Below are 20,667 nucleotides of genomic sequence, written 5' to 3' on the forward strand. Positions count from 1 at the left end.
TTCTTTCATCAAAGCCCTACCTCCTAATCCTAAAACAGCTCCCAGCTAAGACTTACAAGAGACGATATTGTTCAAACCACAATAGGTGTGTGCTCATTTTTTCATTTTCTTTTTTTATTTATTGAGCTCTACATTTTTCTCTGCTCCCCTCCCTGCCTCTCCCCTCCTTCCTTCAATCATCCCCAACGTCTCCATGCTCCCAAGTTACTCAGGAGATTTTGTCTTTTTATACTTTCTACTTCCCATGTAGATTATATCTATGTAAGTCTCTCTTAGTGTCCGCATTGTTGTCTAAGTTCTCTGGGATTGTGGTTTGTAGGCTGGCTTTCTTTGCTTTATGTTTAAAAACCACCTATGAGTGAGTACATGTGATAATTGTCTTTCTGTATCTGGGTTACCTCACTCAAAATAATGTTTTCTAGCTCCATCCATTTTCCTGCAAAATTCAAGCTGTCGTTTTTTTTTTTCTGCTATGTAGTACTACATTGTGTAAATGTACCACATTTTTCTTATTCATTCTTTGATCGAGGGGCATTTATGTTGTTTCCAGTTCTGCCTATGACAAACAAAGCTGCTATGAACATAGTTGAGCACATGTCCTTGTGGCACGATTGAACATCCTTTGGATATATACCCCAAAGTGATATTATTGGGTCTTGAGGAAGGTTGTTTCCTAATTTTCTGAGGAATCGCCATACTGACATCCAAAGGGGTTGTACCAGCTTGCATTCCCACCAGTAATGCAGAAGTGTTCCCTTTTCCCCACAACCTCTCCAGCGTAAGTTGTCATCAGTGTTTTTGATCTTGGCCATTCTTACCAGTGTAAGATGGAATCTCAGCATTGTTTTGATTTGCATTTCTCTGATGACTAAGGATGGTGAACATTTCCTTAAGTGTCTTTCAGCCATTTTAGACTCCTCTGTTGAGAGTTCTCTGTTTAGGTCTGTACTCCATTTTTTAATGTGGATTATGTGATCTTTTGGTGTCCAGTTTCTTGAGTTCTTTGTATATTTTGAAGATCAGACCTCTGTCTGATGTGGGATTAGTGAAGATCTTTTCCCATTCTTTAGGCTGTCGTTTTGTCTTGTTGACCATGTCCTTTGCTTTACAGAAGCTTCTCAGTTTCAGGAGGTCCCATTTACTAATTGTTTCTCTCAGTGTCTGTGCTGCTGGGGTTATATTTAGGAAGTGGTTCCCTGTGCCAATGTGTTCAAGTGTACTTTCCACTTTCTCTTCTATAAGGTTCCGTGTGGCTGGCTTTATGTTGAGGTCTTTAATCCATTTAACTTGAGTTTTGTGCATGGTGATAGATATGGGTCTATTTCATTGTTCTACATGTTGATATCCAGTTATGCCAGCATGACTTGTTAATATGCTTTCTTTTTTCCATTTGATATTTTTTTGCTTCTTTATCAAATATCAGATGTTCGAAGATGTGTGGATTGATACGTGGGTCTTCTATTCGGTTCCAGTGGTCCTCCTGTCCTTATGCCAATACCAGGCTGTTTTCAGTACTGTAGCTCTGTTGTAGAGTTTGAAGTCAGGGATTTTGATACCTCCAGATCATTTTTTTTTCTTTTAAGTTCATGATTATTTTGTCTGCCTGGTGCCAGTGCAGGTCGGAAGAAGGCTTTAATTAGATCACCTGGAACTGGAGTTACAGATGGTTGTGAGCCACCATGTGGGTGTTGGAAACTTAATCTGGATCTTCTGCAAGAGCAATAAGTGTTCTTTAACCAATAAGCTATCTCTCCATCCCGCTTGCCTAACTTTTTTTTTGTTTTGTTTTGTTTGGTTTTTGGTTTTTCAAGACAGGGTTTCTCTGTAGCTTTGGTAGCCTGTCCTGGAACTAGCTCTTGTAGACCAGGCTGGCCTCGAACTCCCAGAGATCCGCCTGCCTCTGCCTCCCGAGTGCTGGGATTAAAGGTGTGCGCCATCACTGCCCGGCTCCTCTTGCCTAACTTTTTACAAGGGTCCTAGAGATCCAAATTCAGTCCTTAAACTGGAGCAAAAAGCAGAAAGATGACTGAGTCATCTACCAGTTTTTTTCTCTTTCGTGAAAGCTTGTTGTATTTGTCCACGATAGGATTGTATTCAAATTGTGAATACTCATTCAAATTATGACCAATAATGGTTCTCAAGTGCTTTTCCTTTGTTGTGTCAAGGCAATTCTTGATTTTGTGTTTAAGAACAATTATCCCCATGAAATTTTAAAATTGTGTTTATTGTAAACACAGAATTGTTATCTTATTTGTACAGGCTTTCTAAGCTTAATTCATACAGTTTCTTACAGTCTTTACGTTTTGGGGATCTAACACAGAGCTTTCTGTATCATATTTTTATTATTTGGTAACAGTGTTGATGCACTTTCAGTCATGTCTATGTATCTGCCATTCTTAGTGAATACAAAATAGTAAAACTTGATTATTTGGTGTTTAAATGTTTTTCAGGTTTTTTTAATATCTGTTTTTGCAATTCTCAATTGTACCTTTGTAACTGTTTTTAAGCCTTTTCCTATTTTTCTGCTAGACTATATTTCCTAAAGTGATGTAAAATTAGAACAAAAGATTATTTTTGGCTATATTGTCATATTATTTTTTTAGAATGGCTACTAATTCTGTTGCCACTAGCTACCAGTTAATACTGGATTTTAATATTATTTTGTTGTTTGTTTGTTTGTTGAGACAGGGTTTGTCTGTGTAGCTTTGGTGCCTGTTCTGGAACTAGCTCTTGTAGACCAGGCTGGCCTTAAACTCACAGAGATCTGCTGCCTCTGCCTCCCAAGTGATGGGACTAAAGATGTGTGTCAGCACCACCCAGCTATATATTATTTTCTTGTAGCATTGTTGCAATGTATCACAGTTTAGTTGGGAGCTGGGTGATACTTTAAATACTTTACCATACAAATTTTCATACACATAATCCTCCTTCTGTCATAGTGCCTGTCATCTCTGTTTAACATGTTGCTATATTCTTAATGGGTTAAACTATATAAAAATAGAAACATCTTTCTGAACAGTGGTGGTGTACACCTTTAATCCAGCAGAAGCAAGCAGATCTGTGAGTTTGAGGCCAGCCTTGTCTACAGAATGAGCACCAGGACAGCCAAGGCTACACAGAGAAAACCGTATCTTAACAAACCAAAAATAAATAAAGACATCTTGATACCATACGGCAGCATGCATCTATTACAAATACAGCATAATCAGCGTAGGTGGACTTTTCTGTCCCATCAGCCAGTTCCCAAATAACCACATGGAGACTTAATTATAAATGCTTGACTGTTAGCTCAGGCTTGTTACTAGCTAACTCTTACATTTTAAATTCAGAGTAGACTCAATAATCTACTCTTTTATCCTATTATATCGATAATACCCACAATCCATTGAATGATTAAAAACCACCCACCCACCTCTTGGGAATGTGGGCATTGTGTTTTTAAATTTACTTCCTGCTGTCTGGGGGTGACGGTATCTTTAGGGGATCCTGAAAGAAAAATTTAAGTTAATTGTCAAGTCCTGGTAGAGGTAGCTATACCATTTTTTTTTTCCAGTCTATGTATAGTGGGAAAGTGCAGGACTTGTCTCAAGTACTGGCTAGGATATCTGTGAGGCTGGGTTATCTCAGCTAGCTACCTTGAAATTGTTCTGAGCAGTTTGTAAACCAATGCTGATCTTTAAGTAGTGCTATCACCTGAATGGCATCATATGAATCAGGTGGAGTCGTTGTGGGGCCCCATCTTCTTTCTGGAGACGTCAGAGGTTACTGTAGGAAAATTTATTGTTTATTGTGGAAAACTTAAACATTATTCATATCAAAACAAAAAGTTTGAATTTCAATAGCATATATTCAAAGAAAGGTACCATAGAGACACAAATAGGTATGGGGAGAAGTAGAATTTTTGATAACCTTAGTCCCTAGGTTTTTATTTTCCTTCTGTCCCACACCTGTTGGCTCCTAATATGAGACAGAAACTCTGAATTTTTCTTTGAACACATGCTGGATTTAGGGAAGTATAGCCACCATCCAACTCCAAAGCCAGCTTTTATTTTTAAGTGAGTCGTGACTTTATGCTGAAAGTAGGGAAATATATATGTTTAGGTAGTGAGATTTTACCCTGCAGAGGATATTGGTACCATAAGTCAGATTTCTCTACCCAAGCCTCAGTGTTATAAAAGATTCAATATTGGCTGTGTGTAGGACCCATTCATTGTTGGTGCTGATCTGACTTTTTAAGAGCTCAAGTATCTTTTACATTCTAAGTTAGCATTTTAAAAGCAAGAGACTCAATGAGTACTTACTTGTCTAGCTTCTGGATCTGCTACTTCTATTTAAATTAATCTTTGCAAAAGGTCACTAAAGGGTTCTCTTGGGCCTTATATAACCTTAGTATATGATTCAATTCTTTTTCCTGATTCTTGTCCCAAGCATTCAAGGCTGCTGTATGACATAGCATTCAAAGCTGCTGTATGAATATGTATTCATTGTACGTAGCTTGACTATCTGAATCAGCATAAGGGCCCTCACCAAGAATTTGATCTTGGGAGGCCTCAAAACCTCTGACTCTACCTTGATGTTCAAGGGCCTTAGCCTCTTCTCTAAAACTTCTTCCACTGTAACTGTGGACCATGGTCTAGTACAGCTGAGACTAATTGAAGCCAATCATGTGGAGTAACTTTATTTCTTGAAGCCCATGTCTTTACCAACTCCCTCACATGCGGTGAATGCATGCCATAAGATACAACTGCTTGCTTATATCTTTTAGATCTCTCATATGTATAGGTTCGCATTTACATTCTGTATATCCTTTTGGGTATTGAGTATTTGCTGGCTTTCTAGCCGTAATAACAGGATAAGTAGCTAAAACTCTTGGTAAGTCATCTCTGACTCTGAAATCTTTACTGTTGTCTTTTACCTGTACCTCTTTTCCTTGCTTATCAGTTCTGACAAGTTCCTTGATCGATTCAAATCTTTTTATCACTGTCTTTTATAAAGTCTGAATCTCTTGATCTGTGAATATTTCTAATGATTTCATCAAATAATTTCTGGTTCTTATTCTGCACAAGTTTTTATATTTTTCCATTAATGATATCTTTTCACCCTTAGAGATTATTTGGTTGGAATGTAGATTGCCAGGAAGGATGTTCTATCTGCTAGCTTGTCAAAACTTTATAACAGATTTGTATTGTCAATTTCAACAGTATGAATCCTTTCAGATAATCTCTCAGTGCCATTTTGTAAGGTTTCATAATCCATTGACATGGTTTGAATTTTATCTGGGATATGAAGGTCATCATTTTCAATGGTATGAATCCTTTCGGTCAACTTCTCATTACTAGTCAGTAAAGTTGGTATCATTTCTAAAAGTTTCTCATTCTTGACTCTTATCAAACCATTTCTTTAAAGATAATAATATGAATTATCAAACTGATATCAGCTATGACTAAGGGTGTGTAAGTCCCAGGTAAGACATATACCTCTCCTAGAATTCCATCCACAATAGAAAACAGAAAGATTATTAAATTCTTGGATGGGGATATTACCTGCAATTATCTTAGGAATGGTTTACAAATTGCTAAAAAAAAATCATAGTTAGCAGATGATCTACCTTTGTTAAAATCCTGGGTTAGTTGAGACTTTTTAAAGTGTAATAACAGTGTGGGCCAGAAAAGCCTGTGGATTTTCTAAGCAAAACTCAAAACCAAACTGAATGGAATTTTATTTGAGAGGCAGGTCAGGGCAGCTGTACAGCAATTGCACACAGGTTGCAGGAGTCAGGGGAAACTGTGGTAGCCATGTAGGAGCCACACACACACACAAGGCTAGGGACAAGTAACTGGACTGCTGGAGCCACAGGAAACTGCAGGGAGCTGGAAAAAGCTGTATGTGTGCCCCATGGGGGTGGGAACAAGGATGGGCAAGGCAGGAGAGAAAGCTAAGCTGGGGCAGATGGGAGCTCTGAGCACTACTGCTTTTCCTTAACCTAGGTGGCTAGGTTTGGATTTCAATTCCTAGAAGTGGAATTCCAATCCCAGCTCTGGCCTGGGCTGGTGACTTTAAAAGGCCTCAGGCATACTGCTTTTTCATAAATTCATGCCACAAAAGTTGGGCACCAAAATGAAGCATGATTAGTAAAAACTTAGAGGGAGAAATTGGGGTTCAACCTGAAGGTCAGAAAAGTAAAACAGCCATCCACTGACTCTTCTACCTACTTTTGCCTCCAGGAATCTCAGAATGAGACTGAGACTGAGAGCTGTCTCCTCCTGTTTTACAATCCTCTCTAGGGCTGGGATCAAAGGCATGAACTTCTCGGTTTCTATGGCAACTAGTGTGGTTACTGGGATTAAAGGTGTGTGTTACTACTACCTGGTCTGTAAAGCTGACCATTAGGGCTATTTTAACTCTGATCTTCAGGCAGGCTTTACTTATTAGAAAAATGAAATGTCACTACAGGCTCATAGAAATTGTGTCTTGCCTCAACTCATACAACTTTATGGGAAGACCACAAGGAGAACTCAAGGCAAAGCCACCCTGGCATGATCAGCCTCTCTCTTTCTATATCACATTGTATGTTAGTGTAGCTAGTGCTAGTCAAAGTCAGATGTGGTGGCACACACCTGTAACCCTATTACTTGGAAGGCTGAGGTGGGAAGAGTAAGAGCTTTAAGCTAGCCTGTGCTACACAACTAGGTTCTGTCTAAATAAATAAAGCTATGTTATTCTGAATATGGACACCAGCTGATCTTAGTATTTGAAAAATGCATACTAAGGTTAGGAAATGTTTACATGGAATCTAAGCTTTATTTCATTTCCATGTATGGGTGGCAAAGTAGCTGTACTAGGGCACAGTTGTGGGCTTGGAACATCTATATTTCTATTTATATTTTTCTTTGTTAGTTTTTGCAGTTGTCATAAAATAATTATTTCAGAATCTAAAGTAAAGCTGGGCGGTGGTGGTGCACGCCTTTAATCCCAGCACTCGGGAGGCAGAGGCAGGCGGATCTCTGTGAGTTTGAGGCCAGCCTGCTAGTTCCAGGACAGGCTCAAAGAAACCCTGTCTCGAAAAACCAAAAAAACCAACCAAACAAACAAAAATATATATATAGTAAATGCTAAATTAAGATGTATGATGTTATCAACGTATTTATAATTTAAAACAGAAGAGCACTGATATGGACTGTATGGGCAAGTTGGGACAAATCAGCTAACCAGTGAGACTCCAATGCATGATAGAAATCTTTTAGGATTTCTACATTTTACAAATACATACAGCGCTTTCTCTCTCTCCCTCTTCTTTCCTCTCCCCTTCTCTCCCTTTACCTTCTCCTGTGACCTTTCTCCTTTTCTCTCTTTTGAGATAGTCTCAAAGCAGTTCTCAGGCTAGCCTAAAATACATTGTATAACCCAGGCTGTCCTCAATGTGTCTGTATTTTAAGGATGTTGATTGAAATATAATATTCATTAGGAAAAATGCACAAACCATAAAGAGCATGACTTATAAAATGAACTTACCTCTATAAGTAACTGTTATACAGCTGTTTTGAAAAGACCTTGAGCATTCTTTCTGATAATAAAGTTTATTTGCTAAAAAGATCACTGTACTAAGGGACTATTCACCATTTCTTTTACACCTCTTTCTAGAATAAATTAACAAAAATAGTAATATATGGAATTAGGCTGGTCATCAACATTTACTTAAGATCTGTTTACTGGGTTTATTTAGTCTTTTCTGATGTTTCTCTTCTTCTTCTTTGTTCTTTTCCCCTTTTGTCTAGGTCCTGGGAGGAATGGAGAGGGGTCCTATTGACTACCTTCTCTGAAAGTGGTCAGAGAGTTCTTAAACAGGTCTGTCAAATCTGGAATACAAATAAAAGTTGGATTTTTTTGAAAGACTTAGTTTCAACTAAAAGGATTGAATTAGGAATAAACTTTTAGGGTTTTTTTTTGTTTTGTTTTGTTTTGTTTTGTTTTGTTTTTTTGTCACTACAGTTAGGCAAGCTTTAAACCACTGACCTATCTCTGGGTCCATATACTTTACTCAAAAATTTTAATTTATGATACGTGTATGTATGTGGTAGTGTGTGAATGTCATGGTGTATGCATGGAGGCTGGAGGTAGGAGGTTGCTCTCCTACCATCTGAGTTTCGGGGAGACTGAACTCAGATCATCAGGGTTGGCAGCAAGTGCAGCTGTTTTCTTTACCTGCTATGCCATCTCACTGGCTAAACTTTACCATTTTAAACAAAGTTATTTTGACCTCAGTTTACAACAAAATATTTTACTTTGGTAAGCTGCATTTGGCATGTAGGTTTACTAGTTATCTGTTTGATAGAAAAGCATTTGGCCATGTGGGGGTCAGCCTATAATCCCAGCACTTGGCTGAGGCAGGAGGATTATGAGCCTGGGTACATACTGAGTTCCGGGCCAGTCTGTACTACATAGGAAGACCATGTCTCAAAAAAAGTCACCACCAACAGAGCATGTTGAGTCATGTCTTTATCAATTGTGTCAAGTATATGAAATACAGATGAATTTTTTATTGGTTTTATAGGAGGAATCAATAATAGATAAAGAGGTAAACTTACCAGCTGTGTATGATTTTGGAAGGAAATACAAGCATAGATAAAATCTCCAAAGTCAGTTATTTATTTGCCCCTTTCTGATGTTCTTAGAATTCTCAACAAGCTGCCTTACAGGTCTCAGAAGGTCTAGTGTCTTTGTCATCACCAATCAGCTTTATCATTATGCAGATACAAACTTGTCTTTACATTGGAATCCCCTGGTATTCTTGAATTTTTGATCATCGCCTGTGCCCATTTTTAGACACAGTAATCGGTTCAAATTGTTGATCTTTTTATTTTATTTATAAACACATGCACATATTACTTACATGCCTACACATACCTCCCACCCCCATCATTTGCCTTTTCTTTCGTTGTGGTGCTGGGATTTGAAGGCAAGGCCTTGCTTGTGCTAGGTGAGAGAACTCCCTCAGTCCTGAAATTTGCTTTTCTGTTGGTGATAATGATAGCAGGTGTGTTTTCCCTCTTATATTGTCATTTGTTTTAATTTCCTGCCTTTTTTCTTGCAGAATTTTGTTTTGTTTTGAGACAAGATCTTACTGTGTAGCCTTATCTGGCCTGGAACTTGTTTTGTAGACCAGGCTGGCCTTGAACTCTAGCCTCCTGAGTGCTAGAATTAAAGGTGTCTGCCACCATGACCAGCCATTCATTTGTATTTGTCAGTCTTAGAGGGTTTTAGATTTTGAGTCATTAAATAAACCTTTCCCACTTGAAGTTACAAATATTTGTTCTGTGCTTCTGTACTATTAAAATGTAGAGTTTCATCTATTATATTTGAACTTTTTGGTCTGTTTGGGGTTATCTTATTGTGTAGCAGGAGAAATTCAATTAGTCTCCCGTCCACTTACATAAGTTTTCATAGTAGTTTAACTATTGAGAATATGACATGTGTCAATGTTCATTAATGCACATATATTGCATGTATGTTGTCTATGCATGTGGAAGATAGAGCATAGCAATCTTCTCTCCTAGAAGCCAGAGAGGACTTTGGATGACACTCTCCACCTTATTCCTTTGAAAAAAAAAGCCTCTCAGAACCTGGAGCTAGACTGGTAGCCAGCAAGCCACAGTGATTCCCCCATGTCCACCCCACCGTGCTGTTAGAGTTCCTGTGCACACATGGCCGTGCCCAGCTTTTCATATTGTGCAAGGGATTTGGATTCCAATTCTTGGCCTACACAGCAATGACTCTCTGTACATGGAGGCTGCTTGTTCATTTCCCGGCCACCCAGACCCAAAATAATCACACAGAAACTATATTAATTACAACACTGCTTGGCCAATAGCTTACTCTTTTTATGAACTAACCCTTATTTTTTTTTTTCCTGCTTTTTCGAGACAGGGTTTCTCTGTGGTTTTTGGAGCCTGTCCTGTGTATTCTGTGTATCTCCACTAGGCTGTACCAGTGCCAGCATGTTACTCCTTCAACAGCTACATGGCCTCTCCCATCTCCCTGATTCCACCTTCTTTTCTCCTCTATCTCTGCTTGGAATTCCTGCCTTGCTCTATTCTGCACTGCCATAGGCCCAAAGCAGCTTCTTTATTAACCAATGGCAATAAAACATATTCACAGCATACAGAGGGGAATCCCATATCACCTCTCACTCACTGAGCCTTTCCCCAGCCCATAATAACGTGTTTTAATCTGATAGGACTTAATCCCTTTCTCTATTCTGATTTTTCAGTTTTCCTACAAACCTTAGAATTAGGTTGTTTTATATTATAAATTATTAAATTATAAATTAAATTATAAATTCACACATGTGAATCCTCACCTATGAGGGTACTATTTTATCCATGTCTTTAAAAAATTTTGTCCTTCATGAGTATTTTTAAAAATTTTTTTATGTATACAAATATTTTGCCTTCCTGCTTGTATGTATTTATGTGCACCGTGTATATGTGCCAGGTGCCCAAAGAAGTCAGAAGAGGGCTTCAGATCCCCTGGAACTACAGTTGTGGATGACTGCAAGCCACCATGTGAGTGCTTGGAATCAAACCTGATTCCCCTGCAAGAGCAACAATGAGCTACCTCTTCAACCTCCTTCATAAATATTTTTAGGTTTTCTTTTTATATCTTGACCTTTCTTTTTAGTTATCTTAAAAATTTTAACTTTCTTGTCACTACTAAAAATGAGATCTTACCCCACATGTTGATAATTACATAGGTAATAAATGCTGTTTTTTCTATATATTAATTTTGCACCACACTGCTTTGCTAAATTTTATTATCTTTCCTTTGCTTGACTTTCAAGTATACAAGTCTGTCGTTTTCATTAGTTTTATATTCTTTCCAATTTTTTTTTTTTTTTAGATTTTATTTATTTATTATGTATACAACAGTCTGCCTCCATGTATGACTGCAGGCCAGACGAGGGCACCAGATCTCATTACAGATGGTTGTGAGCCACCATGTGGTTGCTGGGAATTGAACTCAGATCCTCTGGAAGAACAGTCAGTGCTCTTACCGCTGAGCCATCTCTCCAGCCCCTCTTTCCAATTTTTTAACCTTTATTTCTCATTTCATTTTACTGATTTTATACATCTGTGCTCCTGACTTCACTGATATACTCCTCTCCTCCATGAAGCTGCTGCTGACTCATGCTTGTTTTCTGTGTGTGGTGCTTCTTCCTTGAATTACACACTAGCCCTCACTTTTGTGCTGAGAAAATAAATTTTTATCATGTTAAGAAGACTTTTTTTTTTTTTTTTTTTTTTTTTTTTTTTTTTTTGAGACAAGGTTTTTCTGTGTAGCCCTGACTGTCCTGGAACTAGCTCTTGTAAACCAGGCTGGCCTTGAACTCACAGAGAAAAAAGTGGGGATGGGCACTAGGGAAATTAAATTTAGTGGCAAAATAAAATGTGTGTATAAAATCCTAGATTTAGAACCCAGTACTGGGGACATGGGTAAGTTACATCAGTGGAGATGACCACATAACATCTTCCCTCAGTTTCCTGATACCAAGTTTGCTTTGAATTCTAATAACAGACTTCACTTGGCCATGGTGCATTATTATTCTTTTAAAGAACTACCAGATTCTGTTTAGAATTTGACTTAAAGTCTTACACACCAAACAGTGTAATTAAGATTGATCTGTAGCTTTCTGCCTCCGAATCGTGTTGACTTTGAGTGTTTATATTTACTTCATAAAGTGAATTGAGGGGTTGGGAAGATTGCTTATTCAGTAAAGGTGCTTGCTACCAAGCCTGATTAACTGCATTCAGTCACTGGGACCCACAGAGAAGTGGAAGGAGAGAACCGACTCTGAAGTTGTCCTCTGATCTCCATGTGAGCACAGTGACATGAGTATGCCCACATACATGTAAAATAAAATAAATGTAATTTTACAAAGAATTGAAAGTTTTCCTGTATACTGTGTGCTCTGGAACAACTTCAGGTCATTAGATTTCTGTGATCTGTAAAGTATTGTTTTTCATTCCATTTATGTATGGTGCTTAGGGGTCACTGGGATCCTGCAGGTGGTCATGGTGGAAGCTTGAACTATGAAGAGGTGAGAATGAAAAATCTGATTCATATTGACTTGGTTCATCTGGATCAAGACATCAGGGAGTCTGATACCAGGTGGTTTATTCCCAACAAATTGAAACACATTATAATTTGGGGGAAAGTTTCATGGTGTGATACAATCCCTGGAAGGAAAATAATTACATTGAAACTTAACTCAGCTTAAAGGCCTAAGGGTCTGGCCTGGTTTTAGTCATACAAATAGTGTAGAGATCATTTAGGCAGCTCTGGTCCTGGTTGTGGGAACTTGGGGGAGTCCCTGGCTGTACAGAAAATATAAGGGCCATTTAGACTATTGGGTATCTCTGGTCCTGGTTGTAGGATTGGGGGAGCCCCTGGCTGTGAAAGTCATTTAGATTACTAGCCAACTCCAACCCTAGTTGTAGGAGCTTGTTATGACCTGGCCCAGCAGATAATGCAGATTACCAGGTTTAAGCACTTCCAATTCCCAGCTTTCTGGATGGAAAATATAAGTTTTTCTTCTTTCCCATTGGGAAGATAATCCTGTGTACTTAACATTCCTGGTCTCCCTGGAGATCTGTGGGCTCAAGGACCTTTGTGCTGTGCTCTTAGCAAAGGAAGTATTAAAATATTTACCTTGTAGCTGGGCGTGTTGGTGAATGCCTCTACAGGTGGATCTCTGAGTTCAAGACCAGTCTGGTCCACATAGTATGTTCCAGGATAACCAGAGCTATACAGAGAAACCGTGTCTCAAAAAAAAAAAGTAATAATATTATGATGAACAAAACCTTGACCAAAGTAGTCATCAATTCTTTTCAATTTCTTTGTCTTTTTTGTTTCTTTCCTATTTCAGTTTTTCAGGACAGGGTTTCTCTTTGTAGCTCTGGTTGTTCTGGAACTCACTCTGTAGACCAGGCTGGGCTCAAACTCACAGAGATCTTCCTGCCTCAGCCTCCCAAGTACACCACCACCACCAGTTTGTTGTTTTCTTTCTTTTCCTTTTTTAAATATTTATTTATTTATTATGTATACAATATTCTGTCTGTGTGTATGCCTGAAGGCCGGAAGAGGGCGCCAGACCTCTTTACAGATGGTTGTGAGCCACCATGTGGTTGCTGGGAATTGAACTCAGGACCTTTGGAACAGTAGGCAATGCTCTTAACCACTGAGCCATCTCTCCAGCCCCCCTTTCTTTTCTTTCTTAAATCAACTAGTCATATAACTATTTTAAAAAACATTCTTCCAATATGAAAATATTTGAGCTGAGCATGATAGCCCCTACTTGTAATCACAGCACATGAGGAGGTGAGACCAGAGGATTGCCAGGAATTCAGAGTCAGACTTGGCTGTAGAGTACTACGACTTACATTTTTAAAAACATTATCAATTTTCCTATTTATTTTTATTTACTTGAGATAGAGTCTTGTGCAGTGCAGGCCTCAGACTCTTCCTTGTAAGACTGGCCTTGAACTCTTGATACTCCTGCCCTACTCTCCCTCTCCTCCCTAGTGCTGAGATCACTAGCTTGAACAGCTAGACCTGTCCATTTCTGAGGCTGGTTAGTTTGTTTGGTTTTGTTTTTCAAGACAGGGTTTCTTTTGTAGCCTTGGCTGTCCTAGAGCTTGCTTTGTAGACCAGGCTGGCCTAGAACTCATAGAGATCTGCCTGCCTCTGCCTCACAAGCGCTGGGATTAAAGGTGTGCGCCACCACCTCTGCTTGACTTCCTTTTAGAGTTTAGTGAAGAAAGGGTCTTGATATGTAGTTCAGAACAACCTTTAATTTGTGCCACCCTTGTCTCGACCTCCTTCAGGCTGATTGCAGGTGTGTCCTATCAATGTATGTTCTTTCTCTATTTTCTAATTGAATTCTGTTTTATTAATGTCTCATTTTGTTCCCTATTAGCTCATTTTAATGTTTTTTTCTAACTTTGAGTCAGCTATTTAAGTCATTTATTTACTTCCCCTTATCCCTCTTGTAGATATTTTATGACTATGAATTTCTTTTTTTCAAGTTTAATTTTCTACTTTTATTAGCAATCAAAGGAAAAAATACATCAAAGTGTCTCTTTTTCAGCCATTTACTCAAACAAACAGGAAATCTTTTCAGCTTTGTGATACTCTAATTTTCCAATTCAAACAATTATCAACAGGAGCTAGACAGATGATTCAGCAGTTAAGAGTAGGTACTGCTTCTGCAGTAGACAGTCTCAGCATTCATGTCAGGAATCACAATGCTTGTTTCCTAGTTCTAGGGTATATAATGCCTCTTCTGGCCTCCAGAGGTACCGCACTCACATACATTAAAGATAAATACATAAAGTAAGAAATTAGAGGCAGCCGGGCGGTGTTGGCGCACACCTTTAATCCCAGCACTCGGGAGGCAGAGGCAGGCGGATCTATGTGAGTTCGAGACCAGCCTGGTCTACAAGAGCTAGTTCCGGGACAGGCTCCAAAACCACAGAGAAACCCTGTCTCGAAAAACCAAAAAAAAAAAAAAAAAAGAAAAGAAAAAGAAATTAGAGGCAGCAGTATCTCAAAATTGCTAGACGGCAAGACTTTGCTCACTCATAAGTATACATAATTTAATGCAAAATGCCTAAAAGATCATAGTTGATATGAGTAAGTCTAGTTCTTACCTTTCAGTCCTGGAAAGCATAAGGCACACTGATCAGTTAAGAAAGTAATCAGTTTGGGGATGAGAGATGGCTCAGCAGTTAAGAGCTCTTGATTTAACTGCTTTTAGCCAGAGTCCAGTTCCTAGCATCCATGTCAGTTTTAGGGACTGGATACCCTTCTTTGACTTTATGACCACTGGAACACACATGTGCATACAAACAGAAACATAAGAACATAAAGAATAAAATACATCTTTCAAAATTAATCAGATTGGTCAAAGAGGGTATGAGAGATGATTCTAGCAGAAATGTTTGAAAAGCAATATGGGGTATTGCTCAGTTGCTTAGCATACATGAAATCCTAGATTTCATCTCCAGCACTACATAAATCAGACATTGTGGTTCATCCTATAATCCCATTAGGGAAGACCAAAAGTTCAGGGTCAGCCATTTGTGGTGGTAGCACATGCCTTTAATCCCAGCAATCAACAGGAAGGTGGACCTCTGTCAGTTCAAGACCAACCTGGTCTTCAGTGAAACCATGTGACCAAAGAAAGGAAGGAAGGAAAGAAAGAGAGAAAAGTTCAAGGTCACCTTGGCCAATATATCTTATATCTCAGAGACAGAAATATGTTTAAAAAAACAACAAGAAAAATCTTTGGTTTGGGTCAATAATGGGAATCTGTAGCCTGAGAACAGAACCATGCAAGTGAGGCATGATGGTACGAATCTGAAATGGCAGCGTTTCTGAGGTAGACGCAGGAGGGTCAGAAATCCAAGAACAAACTCAGCTACATAGAAGGTTTGATTGAAGTCAACCTTCCAGATTCAAGTGATGGCCATTACTTTAAAAATAAACAAGGCAAGCTGGTGGTGGTGGCATGTGCCTTTAATCCCAGTACTTGGGAAACAGAGGCTGGGGGATCTCGGAGTTCAAGGCCAGCTTGTTCTACAAAGCAAGTTCCAGGATAGCCATGACTACACAGAGAAACCCTTTGTGAGTCTTGACAATCTTTGCCATTTTGTCCACTCGAATACACAGATGAAACTTGCGCACCCGAGGACTTCTGCTCACTGCCACCACCCACAGAGGCATGGCTGTGAATTTCTTCCTCTCAACTTGCCTGTATTCTTTGCTTCCTTTATGAAGTATTGATTTACAGTTTTCTAGAAATTTTGAATTTTTGCTTGACATTTTTTTCTTAACCTGAATCCATAGGTTTTGCTGTTCCTTTAAGATGGAAAGACTTGTTTGTTGATTCTATCTTGAGTCAATCATTTTAGTGCACTGTTTATTAGAGTATTTGAGCACTGTTATTTCTTTAGATGTATTGAGATTTTTCCTTATGTTCTAACTTTAAAAGTACTTTTTTCTTGAATTAAAAAAGCAATTAAAAATAGTTTTTTCTTACTAACTACTACCAGTGCATATCCATATAAAATGTCAAGATTATAAAAATATTGAGCTGGCAAGATAGTTTCTGAGGGTAGGGACACTTGGCCACCAAGCCTGATGACCTAAGTTCAGTCCCCAGGATGGCAGAAGAACTGATTCTCACAGGTTGTCCTCTGGCCTCTGCACACTGTGACACATGTGTACATATGTGCACACATACTACATAGATATTTTAAAGATTTTAATCAGTATGTGGCAATAACAAAGTTATAACACCCCAGTTAAATATGTTAAAGTCTAATACTATCTTGTTAAGATAGGTAATTTTTTTCTGAAGCATGCCAAAATAATAAAATTTCCATGCTTAATTTATATGTTTGCCATAAAGAATGCTTTACAATTTAAATTAAAATTTCTAATTAAAACATGATATTATGAACAAAATAGGAAAAGGCAATTATACTTTATGGAGTTTAAAAATCGAGTTAGATGATGTGAGTCTAATATTCAGTGTGAATAGAAAATAATTCTGTGGGGCTGGGCAGATGCTCAGCAGTTAAGAACTCTGCTGCTCTTCTAGGGCACCTGGGTTGGGTCTAGCACCCATGTGGTGGCTCACAACCATCTGTAACTCTTCTGGCCTCCAGAGGCACTAGACACACATATGTTGTACATATATAAATGCACGTAAAACATCCATACACACAAAATAAACAAATCTTTAAAAACTTATACAGAGGACAATATTTGGCTCCAAATATCTATAGGCGGTTTCCCTGTTTAATTAGGCAGGTTTAGGAATGAAAGTCTGGAGAGTGATGGAAGCCAGAGTTCCCAGTTCTGTGATTCTTATATGAAGCTGGTTTGGGTTCCTGAGTTTTGCTTCTACATTCTATGTGAGTGGTAGGGCATGTTTTAAGATTTCTAATGAGAATTCTGATTTAACAATTTCTAGAATTCCCATATTGACTTTATAACTTACAGTGTTTGTATTTTTTACCCTGATATCTTTATAATACTGTGGTTTTTCTTTTCTCTCTTTTTTATTTCTCTCTCTTTTTTCTCCTTTTTATTTCCTTTCCTAAAGAATTCTAATTTGGCTGCTACTTTGAAATACAAGCCCAAAAGATGCCACCTTGTTTGGACTTAGAGGATGACCTGGATAAGTGATAAACATTAAGACATTTTGGTAAGTGAAACTTTATGTAAGACAATTTGTTAAAAAGTCCATTTTATATGTATTGTGTGTGTTTTCCTTCATGTATGTGCACTACATTCATGCAGTTCCCATGGAGGCAAGAAGAGGTTGACAGATGCCCTGGAACTGAAGTTACAGACAGTTGAGATCCTCCATGAGATTCTAGGAATTGAACCTGGATTCGAGCCAGTGCTCTTAACTGCTGAGCCATCTCTCTGATTTCTTTCACAACATGTTATCAGTATATAGAGAATCTGCTGATTTATTTTTATTTGCATGTGTGTTTATGAGTAGCCATGGAATCCAGAAGAGGATGTTAGGCTCCACTAGAACTGGAGTTATAGGCAAGGTTGTGAGACACCTGACATGGGAAGCAAGCTCCAGTCTTCTGCAAGAACACTAAGCTGCTGAGCCATCTCACTAGTCCTGCTATTGGTTTTTCTGTAAATTTTGTATATCTAATTTCTTATGGAAAGTATTTTCTAGCCCTACAAACTTTCTGGTGAGGTCCTTAGGGTCTTTTAAGTATATAATCATATCTGTATACAGAAGTGATTTGACCTCTTCTTCCTTATTTCTATGCTTTTTATTCACCTCCTGTTAAAGAATTCAAGTACTATCTAGGAGTGATATCATACACTTTTATTTTATATTTTGTTTAAACCTTTAATTTCAGAACTCTAGAGGCAGAGGCAGATGGATCTCTGTGAGTTCCAGTACAGCCAGAGCTACATAGAGAGACCCTGCCCCCCAAAAATGCAAACATACAACAGAGAGTTCAAGCACTATATTCAATAAGAGTATTGGGAGGTATAGTAGGGCTGGAGAGTTAGCCTAGGGGTTAAGAATACTTGCTATCCTTGCAGAGAAACCAGGTTCAGGTCCCAATACCCACATGGCAGCTCAAAATCTTTGGGTCCTCTATAAGAGCAGTATGCCCTCTTTAACTGCTGAGTTATCTCTCCAGCCTCTATGTCTTATTTCTGTTTGTATATGTTTGTGCCACCAAGAGACATAGAAGGCAGCAAACATGCAAGAGGCAGTTCTCTCCTTCCTCCATATAGTTTCTGGGCATTAAACTTAAGCTTGGCTGCAAGCGCTTTTACACCTTGAGCCATCACACTAGCCCTCAATGTGTGTTAACCATTTTTTTGATTAGATCTTCTTGGTTCAATTTGGGTAGTTCATATATTGAGCAAAGTACCCATTCCTTCAAGATTTTGCAACTTACTGTAAGTTTTCAAAATATTCCTAAATGATCTTCTGAATTTCACTGCTTTCATAACTCCTTTTTAGTCTAAGTATGTACATATATATGTATGTATGTATGTATGTATGTATGTATGCATACTTACTTCTATTTATTTTTTTTTTGAGAAGAAGCCTTTTGTATCCCAAGCTGGCCTTGAACTCTTTTCATGGCTGGATCCTCCTGCTTCTACCTTCCATGTGCTGGAATCATAGGTGTGTATCACTGTGCCTTGTTTATGTGATGCTGGGGACAAAATCCAAGGCTTTGTGCATGTTAAGCGAGCACTCGTCAACTGATCTACATCTCCAGCCCCTTAATTTTCTTCATTAATCTCTATTTTGGCTAGTTTGGTTATATTATCAAAGAACTAACTCTTTGTTTCTTTAATGTCATATTTTTGTTTTATTCATTTCATTAACACCTGTCCTAGCATTTATTTTTTCTTTTATGAAAAAAAGTTGAAACATTTTTATTTACTACTTGTTTCTGTAGATGGCTTTGGTGTGTGTGTGTGTGTGTGTGTGTGTGTGTGTGTGTGTGTGTGTGTATAGGTCAGAGGACATTTGTAGTTCGATTCCCTCTATGTGGCTTCCAGAGATCAAACTCATCATCAGGCTTGGCAGCAGTCACAGTTAACCTGCTAAGTCATCTCACTAGCCCACTAATTTTTTTGAGACAGTCTCAGGTTTGCAGGCTTAGAAGCAATGTATTTACTTGTTTAGCTGTCTCACCAGCCTGTGTTATGGCTTTCCATCTACTAATTTTGGTTTGACTTGTTCTTGTTTTATTAAGACCTTGACATACATCATTAGGTTATTTTTCTTGCAATTCTTACTTTGAAATGCCTGCTAAATTAAATAGTTAAAGGTTTTAGGCAGTTTCAAGACTCAGTCTTTTCTCTGGCTAAGCAGCAGCTTTTAAGCCTTAGAAACCTTTATTGGTTTTATTTATTTACTTCTAATATTTATTAGAATTTTTGGTTTTTGTTTGTTTGTTTTGGACAGGGTTTCTCTGTGTAGCCCTGACTGTTCTGGAACTCGCTTTGTAGACCTGGCTGGTCTCCAACTCGGAAATCTGTCTGCCTCTGTCTCCCAAGTGCTGGGATTAAAGACATGCACCTCCGCTGACCAGTTGTTTATTAGAATTTTTAAAATGTAGCTGGAAAGTAAATAAAGTTGTTTTACAATGGATTATAATGCTGTTGTTTTGTTTGTTTGAGACAAGACTCTGCAGCCTAGGGTGGGCTCAGACTCATGTTTTCCCTGCTGAGATTACAGGTGTGCACTGTCATACTCCCCTTCTTTATTTCCCTGTGTCCCTCTGTATGTTCCTCCCAATATCCTAGTCCTACCAAACAGTAGCATATAGTATTATGAAAGGAAATTTTACTTAGTGAATAAATTACATCTTTTAGAGAAGTCTGGATGATATGTTAAATAATAATGATATGTTGAGTATATGATGATATGTTATAATACTCTGCATTCCACCCTTGTTTTTCAAGGTTTTCTTATTCACTTTGCATATACTTCTGGAATAATACACCATGGTTTTGGATGACCTTCCAAACTTCGAAGACATCTATACTTCCCTGTGTTCATCAACAATGGAAGATTCAGAGGTGGATTTTGACTCTGGACTAGAAGATGATGACACAAAAAGTGATAATATTTTGGAGGATTCCACAATTTTTGTAGCCTTCAAAGGAAATATAGATGATAAAGACTTCAAATGGAAACTGGATGCAATATTAAAGAATGTGCCCAACTTGTTACACATGGGTAATTGCTTTAATTTTGCTTCCTTCTGATTACTCTTTTGAATGTTTGCCCTTTCATGGTTACTATTAGTTCTACAGAGTAAATTGGAAGGCTGGTTTTAGGTGCAAAGGTAGAACCTTCCCCTGCTGTTAGCATGTCTTATTACTATCATTTTTTATTTATTTTTTAGTTTGTGTTTTAGAAAAAAGTCAGGTTTTATTACTGAAGACTGAGGTTATAGTCTTGATTACATTATACCTATTTATTTTGTATATGTAAGGTGGATATGTGCCATAGTACATGTGTCCTTTCTCCATGCAGGAAGCCAGGATCAGATTCAGGTCATCAGCTTTACTGGTGGGTAGCTACCCACTGAG

General features: G+C 38.2%; 1 protein-coding gene across 8 annotated transcripts in view; it reads left to right on the plus strand.

Moving 5' to 3' along the window:
* Ncoa6 (nuclear receptor coactivator 6) overlaps positions 1–20,667 on the plus strand; it is an 87,786-nt gene that overhangs the window by 12,307 nt on the left and 54,812 nt on the right. For 4 of the 8 annotated variants that reach the window (XM_057780375.1, XM_057780380.1, XM_057780381.1 and 1 more), the window contains exons 1-5: positions 5,498–6,349; positions 7,776–7,845; positions 10,492–10,562; positions 17,168–17,269; positions 20,035–20,311. In XM_057780375.1, coding sequence (XP_057636358.1) covers positions 20,077–20,311 — 235 coding nt within the window. In that variant the 5' untranslated portion in view covers positions 5,498–6,349; positions 7,776–7,845; positions 10,492–10,562; positions 17,168–17,269; positions 20,035–20,076. Of the gene's footprint in view, positions 1–5,497; positions 6,350–7,775; positions 7,846–10,491; positions 10,563–17,167; positions 17,270–20,034; positions 20,312–20,667 lie in introns of those variants that run through there. The other 4 variants (XM_057780377.1, XM_057780376.1, XM_057780378.1 and 1 more) reach the window with 4 other exon arrangements.

This window comes from Chionomys nivalis, chromosome 9 (assembly GCF_950005125.1).
Source record: "Chionomys nivalis chromosome 9, mChiNiv1.1, whole genome shotgun sequence".
In the NCBI taxonomy this organism is placed as follows: domain Eukaryota; kingdom Metazoa; phylum Chordata; class Mammalia; order Rodentia; family Cricetidae; genus Chionomys; species Chionomys nivalis.